Source organism: Orycteropus afer, unplaced genomic scaffold (genome assembly GCF_000298275.1).
Source record: "Orycteropus afer afer isolate SDZICR_OR568_19922 unplaced genomic scaffold, OryAfe1.0 scaffold00538, whole genome shotgun sequence".
NCBI classification, from domain to species: Eukaryota; Metazoa; Chordata; class Mammalia; order Tubulidentata; family Orycteropodidae; genus Orycteropus; species Orycteropus afer.
In genome coordinates, this window is record NW_006922125.1 from 1471604 (window position 1) to 1479752 (window position 8149).

General features: G+C 35.6%; 1 protein-coding gene across 1 annotated transcript in view; it reads left to right on the plus strand.

Moving 5' to 3' along the window:
* ZNF280C (zinc finger protein 280C) overlaps positions 1 to 8149 on the plus strand; it is a 66956-nt gene that overhangs the window by 28221 nt on the left and 30586 nt on the right. The window contains exons 8-10 of the mRNA XM_007955758.2: positions 1254 to 1471; positions 6877 to 7034; positions 7675 to 7775. Coding sequence (XP_007953949.2) covers positions 1254 to 1471; positions 6877 to 7034; positions 7675 to 7775 — 477 coding nt within the window. The remainder of the gene's footprint in view (positions 1 to 1253; positions 1472 to 6876; positions 7035 to 7674; positions 7776 to 8149) is intronic.

The following is an 8149-nucleotide window of genomic DNA, read 5'->3' on the forward strand; positions in this document are numbered from 1 at the left end:
CCGAGGAGTGGCTGGTGGGTTTGAACCGCCAGCCTTCTGGTTAGCAGTCAAGTGCTTTAGCCACTATGCTACCAGAGCTCCTAGGTTTCCATATTTTCACTTGTATTTTGTCTATTCTATGTCATGATTTAAGAAAGGTGAATCCAAGTATATACCACTATTTTCTTTGATGTCTTCCAAATATATTTTATGGCTGTTTATATTTTTTGGGATAGATATAGTTCTTTCTCTTAAGGCTTCATTGTGAATGCACTCTCCCCTTAAAATGTCCTTTTTTTCCTTAATGTTTAGTGGTTTTTAGCCTGAATTCTACTGTGTTTGATACAAGGCTCACAAACCTTGCTTTTTTATTGTTTCCATTTGCCTACCCTTTGTTTTTCCTTTTATTTCAACCTGCTTTTAGTATGTTTTTTTTTAACTTTTAACAGTTGTTTTTCTTTTGTGCTCCTGTATGAAAATCTCTTCTAGTAGCTGCGTTATTAAACCCATTTGTATTCATTCACATGATAGATTTAATTAGTATTGGTTCTGTCACAGATTTTCACTATGCTTTCTTTCTAAGTCTGTAACTCTGTGGTTTCTTTGTATGTATGTAGTTTTGAGTTTTTAGGAAAGTTTGTTCTTTTGTTCTGCTTATTCTTACAGGGAGTTCTTCCAAACAAATCCTACAACTGAAAACTACGTACAGTAAACAATTATTTTTATCTAGCTGGGGGGTGGTAGTAAAAAGCTCATGTATGAAAATATTCCACACTCTGATCAGTTTATATGAGGTCTTGATTTTACTCATAAGGTCAATAACCCCTTCTGATACTTAGGGATTCTAGACAGACTGTGTTGAGGTTTATGAGATCTACCTGATGCTTCTCTCTTTGTGCTTCTTATATTTTCTAGCACCTTGAATCTGGGGAATGGTGTATACGTATAGCTGTGCTCAAAATCCAGTTTCAACCAGGCTTTCCTGAATTATTACCTTGATATTTGATAATTTTTAATATACATAATGGCATTTAAAACTACCTTTCCTTTTAAACTATAGCTTGACAAAGGTAGACATGAAATGAGTTTTGGCCAAGGGACAAATTATTATTAAATATTTACATTTGAGAAGGTAAATTGCGAGGAAAAGAGTATTAAATTAATAGCTAGTCCTGATCTTAAGATTTTTAACTTGTTTTTAGGATGACTTCTTTGTCAATTAAAATAACTGGCATTTATTGTTTGAATGAGGCTTATATGTTTTTCTCTTTCAGCGTTGTTGTCCAGCTATGGTCAATAATTTTTTGAAAGATGTTAAAGCTGAACTTCCAAATAAAGCAAATAAAAATAAGATAAGTTCAGAAAAAGGAAAGTTGATCATGTTAGTGAGTGACTTTTATTACGGAAGACATGGAGGAGCTGTCGAAGAACAGAAGACTTATACAACCTTTAAATGCTTTAGTTGCTTGAAAGTTCTTAAAAATAACATTAGGTATGTAAATACTTATTTTACTTCTGTTTTAAAATTAGCATAGTACAGATAAAAATGTATCTTTATCTTGCACTTTTTTGTGTCATCCTATTGTTGTAGTTAGGTGCCATCAAGTCAGCTCCAACTCATAGTGACCCTATGTATAATAGAATGGAACACTGCCCAGTCCTGTGGCAACCCACACTCCTTGCTATACCTGAGCCCATAATTGAAGCCACTGTGTTGATGCATCTTGTTGAGGGCATTCTCCTTTTTCACTGACCCTCCACTTTACCAAGCATGATAGCCTTCTCCAGGGAATGGTCCCTTTTGACAACATGACCAAAGTATGAGAAACGAAGTCTGATCATTCTAGCTTCCAAAGAGCATTCTGGATGCACTTCCTCCAGGACAGATTTGTTACTTCTTTTGGCAGCCCATGGTACTTTCAGTATTCTTCGCCATTACCACAACTCAAAAGCATAAACTTTTCTTTGGTCTTTATTCGTTGTCCAGCTCCCACAAGCGTATGAGGCAAATGAAAATACCGTGACTTGGGTTAGGCTCACCTTAGTCTTCAAAGAGACATCTTTGCTTTTCAGCACTTGAAAGAAGTCTTTTGCAACAGATTTGCCCAGTGCAATACGTCATCTGATGTCTTGATTGCTACTTCCATTGGTGTTGATTGTGGAATCAAGTAATATGAAATATTTGACATCTTCAGTCTTTTCTCCATTTATCGTGATGCTGCTTATTGGTCCATTTGTGAGGATTTTTGTTTTCTTTATGTTGAGGTGTAATCCATACTACAGACTATAGGCTTTAATCTTCATCAGTAAGTGCTTCACATCATCTTCACTTTCAGCAAGCAAGATTGTGTGTATCTGCGTATCACAGGTTGTTAATGAGGCTTCCTCCAATCCTGATGCCGTGGTGTTCTTCATATAATCCAGCTCCTCAGAGTATTGGCTCAGCATACAAATTGAATAAGGATACAACCCTGACACACTGCCTTCCTGATTTTTAAACCATGCATTTATCCCCTCGTTCTGTTCAAACAACAGATTCTTGGTCTGTGTACAGGTTCCTCATGAGCACAATTCAGTACTATGGAATTCTCATTCTTCCCTCTATCATAATTTGTTATGATTTGCACAGTCAAATGTCTTTGCATAGTCAATAGAAGACAGGTAAAATACCTTTCTGGTGTTCTTTGCCTTCAGCTAAGATCTCTCAATCCAAGTCCTCTTCTGAATCCCGCTTTGAGTTTCTGGAAGTTCACTGTCAGTATACTGCTGCAACTACTTTTGAATTATGTTCAGTAATATTTTACTTGGATGTGATATTAATACTATTCAACAATTTCCACATTGTTGGGATCACCTTTCTTTGGAATAGGTACAAATATGAATCTCTTCCAGTCAGTTGGCCAGGTAGCTGTCTTCCACATTTCTTGGCGTAGACAAGTAGGTGCCTCCAGTGGGGCATCTGTTTGTTGAAACATCTCTGGGTATTCCGTCCATTCCTGGAGCCTTGTTCTTCGGCAATTCTTTCAGTGCAGCTTCAACTTCTTCCTTCACTGCCATTGGTTCTTAATCATATGCCACCTCCTGAAATAGATGAACATCGGCCATTTCTTTTTGGTACAGTGACTGTGTATTCCTTCCATCTTCTTTTGATGTTTCCTGCATCATTCAGTATTTTGCCCATAGAATCCTTCAATATCACAACTCAAGACTTCATTTTTTTCTTCAGTTCTTTGAGAGATGCCGAGCATGTTCTTCCCTTTTGGTTTTCTAACACCAGGTATTTGTACATTTCATTATTATAATTGACTTTGTCTTTTTGAGCTACTCTTTGAAACCTTCTGTTCAGCACATTTATCTTGTCATTTCTTCCATTTACTTTAGCTACTCTTCATTCAAGAGGAAGTTTCAGAATCTCTTCTGACATCTATTTTGGTCTTTTCTTCTTTTTCCTGTCTTTTTAATGACCTTTTGCTTTCTTCATTTGTGATGTTCTTGATATCATCCCACAATTCCTCTGGTTTTTGATCATTGATGTTCAGTGCATCAAATCTGTTTTAGATGGTCACTAAATTCAGGTAGGATGTAATCAAGGTCATATTTTGTTCTTTAGATGGTCTCTAAATTCAGGTAGCATATAATCAAGGTCATATTTTTGTTCTTGTGGACTTGTTTTAATTGCTTTCAGCTTCAACTTGTACTTGCATGTGAGCACTTGATGGTCTGTTCCACACTCAGCTCCTGGCCTTGTTTTGGCTAAAGATACTGAGTTTCTCCATCACATCTTTCCACAGATGTGGTTGATCTGATTCCTGTGTATTCCATCTAGCAAAGTCCATGTGTATAGCCACCGTTTATTTTGTTGAAGAAAGGTATTTGCAATGAGTAAGTCACTGGTCTTGCAAAATTCTGCCATGCAATCTCCAGCATTACTTCTGTCACCACGGCTATATTTTCCAACTCCCGGTGATTCTTCGTTTCCAAATTTTTCATTCCAATCACCAGTGATAATCAACACATCTTGATTGCATATTTGCTCAATTTCAGACTGCAGAAGTTGGTAAAAAATCTTCTATTTCCTCATCTTTCACTTTGGTGATTGGTGCATAAATTTTGATCATAGTAGTATTAACTGGTTTTCCTTGTTAGGCATATGGATATTATGCTGTCACTGACAGCATCGTATTTAAGGATAGATCTTGAAACATTCTTTGTGATAATGAATGCCACACCATTCCTCTTCAATTCTTCATTCCCGGCATAGTGGATCATACGGCTGTCTGACTCAAAATGGCCAAAACCAATCCATTTCAGCTCACTAATGCCTAAGATATCAATCTTTATGCATTCCATTCATTATTGACGACTTCCAATTTTCCTGGATTCATACTTTGTACATTCCATGTTCCAATTACTGTTACTTCCCATTTTGAATCGTGCCTTATCAGCAAATGGAGGTCCCAAAAGTTGTACTCCATCCATATTGTTAAGATCAGCTCTACTCTGAGGAGGTAACTAACTCTTCTGCAGTTGTATTTTGAGTGCCTTTCAATTTGATGGGCTCATCTTTCAGCACTATATCAGACATTGTTCCAGGGCTGTTCATAAAGTTTTCTGGTGATACATCAGACAGTGTTTCACTGCTATTCATAAGGTTTTTGCTGGCTAATTCTTTGAGACGTGCATAGCCCTTTCCTCCTTCCGAGTCTATCTTAGTCTAGAAGCTCCACTAAAACCTGTCCACCATGGGTGACCCACCTGGTATTTGGAATACCAGTGGCATAATCTCCAGCCTCACAGCAACACACAAACCACCACAGTATGACAAACTGACAGACAAATGATGGTGTATCATCCTAGATAAGCAATTTTAACACTTTCTACTAAGAACAGAGGTAAGATTATCTTGTTGAAAAAAAAGCTTTTGTCCTTTCTTATATTTTAAGAGTCTGAATCATGAATTCACTTAGTTGTATCTTTCAGATAGCTTAAGAAATGGCAAAATTTATTTTAACTGTAGAGAAAATTATCTTTTTTCTCCTATATTATAATTAAACTAAAAGTTTTCCCACCAACCACCCCTTGGAAAGATGGGGCGATCTACTTCCGTAGTGATACCGCCTCAGAAACCCAAGGAGGGGTCGCTATGAGTCAGATCCGACTCATTGACAGTGAGTTTGATTTTTTGGTTTTAGCTACTTTTAAATCTTTTCTTGATACCACAAGAAGAACCACTTTATCCAGTTTGACTTCTTCCATACTAATCTTGTTAATGTTCAAATTTCTAAACTCATATTTATCATTTTAGCACATTTACATTGCAGAGAAAGTGATCTTTCTTGGTGATCGTCTTTAGAAAATTACCAGTTCTATGAAACATACCTGTTTGGATTTTAGCACTTAACACATTTTGAAAATAAAGATTTAATTCCCAGTCGATTTTGAAGATTTTTTTAATACATGTATGCTTTAAATTTTAGGAACTAGTACTTTTCAATCTTTGAGTTATATGCCTTTTTTTTTAGGTATTTTTTAAACAATATATGGGGTTTTCCTACATTAATGTTACCAAAACCAGTTAGTTATTTTATTCTGAGAACAGCCTTGCAAGAAGTCTGTTTTTCTTTCTATCTCTATCTACTGGTTTGAGAAATACGAGCTGCTGGTTAAAGTTGATATAATAATTGAGAGATAGCTAGTTGCTTAAAATACTATTTCATGTGGATAGATTTTAAGAACTTAAAATTATGAGCTGAAAGATTAATGGCTGGTATTAAAACCAAAGGAGAAAAAATGATATTTCAAGGTGTTACTGTAACCAGTTCTAAAGAGAAACAGTGTTTTGGAGATATAAGATACAGATAAAGGTTAAAACCTTCATGATGATTGCTCTCTAAGTTGATGGCAATATAACAATTTAAAGATTCTTTCAGGGACTCAAAGTGAATAGTTGTTAGTAGTTGACACAGTCTGACAGTGGTGGTTTTGATTGAATAACTTTACTTTCAAATTCAGCAAAAAGCTTTAGTAAATTCTCTGAAAAAGTATAGCATAGTGCCTAAGGCACTTGACTGCTAACCAGAAGGCTGGTGCCCACCAGCCACTCCTCAGAAAGAAGGTTGGGCAATCTACTTCCGTAGTGATACCACCTCAGAAACCCAAGGAGGAGGGGTCGCTATGAGTCGGGTCCGACTCAACGGCACATAACTATAACAGCAACTGTGCTGTTGAAGGTCATAGTTGAAGCTGAAATAGCAGAATGTAAAACAGAAAAATGGATAGTGTCTACTATGTGTATAGTCTGCAAGTTAAAGTGAATACTCAACTGGTATCATTAAATTAAACAAAAGGTTCTTGTAATTATAGGCATTAAAATTGCTGCTGCATGCAATTAGAAACTATGACACAAGTAAAAATATGAATAATTTGTGTTTTAAGTCACAGAACCTATTAAATATGTTCAGGGCCTTTAGAAGATTTCTTTTATGACTCTAGCTGCTTTTTGTGGTACTTTCCTTCATTTAAGTGTTTTATTTTAAAATGTGGATAGTACTTTATAAATGGAAAAGAAGCTAGCTGTTTTTCTTTGCCAAAAACGTTTTTTAACCTCAAATTATTAATAAAAATTATAGCAAATTAGTGATATTTCATGTTAACTACATTAATGAATTATTTTCAAACAAAGATTAAAAGAAAATTGTTTACTGAGCTGCTTAATGAATGTGATTATTTGAAGTGCATTCTTTTTCAGAGGCCTTAAAAGCTTTAGAGAAATTATTTTGATACAACTATGCAAATCTTACTGTAATTTTACAATTTACAATTTAGATTCAGGTAGTTGTTTGTGGGATTTTTTTTTCTTCAATCTGAATTTTTATACCCATTAACAATCATGTACAGGTTCATGAACCACATGAAACACCATTTGGAACTTGAAAAGCAGAACAGTGAGAGTTGGGAAAACCACACCACCTGCCAGCACTGCTATCGTCAATATCCCACACCATTCCAGCTGCAGTGTCACATCGAAAGTACACATACACCCTATGAATTTTCTAGTAAGTTATAACTTCATTTAAGTACTTAATAGTATTGATTTTAATTATGTTAACTTGTGAGCACACCTTAAGAATTCTGGCAGAAAAGTAAATAGATTTTGTGATTTGAGGGCAAAATTGAAAAAGACAAATTTTAACTTTTAGATAAAAACAATTACTAAAATTGAAGTACCTTGTAGAAATGATTCATTCATAGAAACTTCCTTAGCATAACTAATGCATTGTATGTCAGAGACTAAATTAGTAAACTTAGATTCCATAGTTTTTAAATATGAAATCAATGATAGTTAAAATCAAAGAGTCTGGAGGTAGGCATCTTGGATTCAAAACCCAACTTTGTCTCTTAATAAAGCTGCGAGATCTCAGGCAATTTACTTAATCTTTCTATACCTCGGGTTCCTTACCTGAAAAATGACAGTAGTAGTAGTAGTACCTTTCTCAGTGATATTCCAAGAGTTAAGTAAGTTAATATAAGTAAAGTGTTTTCAATATTGCTACAGAATAAACAACTATATAATTGTTGGAACCACCATTATTACTATGGCAACTATTATTATTTCTGTTGTGGATGTACAAAATGATTTTTTAATTTATGTACATCCTTAAAATGAATGTATAATGTCTTTTTTCCTACTTTCAGCTATTTGCAAAATCTGTGAATTGTCATTTGAATCCGAACATACTCTTTTACAACATATGAAGGATACTCATAAGCCTGGGGAAATGCCATATATTTGCCAGGTACACACACGTTTTATCACTTACTTAGGTGCTTATTTAATTTTCATGTGCCATGAAATAGTATTCTAGTTTTAATTTTTTTAAATAATTTAAATAAAATTTACTAAAATTGAAGACCTTGTTATGGATAATTCACTAGTGAAAAATCCCTTGGTTTAACTCATGCATCATAGGTGGCGATGGCAGGCTGGTTTTGGTCTGCGGGCCTGCAAAAGCGGCGAGGAGGCCACATGTTCTGACCTCCTCTAACCCTACAAGGGGAAGGCAGGATTACCAGCAGTAAACCAAGGCCTATTACTGCAAGGCCAGACATGCTGCCTCCCTCCAGCCCTTGCTCCAACCGTTCCTCCCAAAGCACCCACCACCTCCCTCCT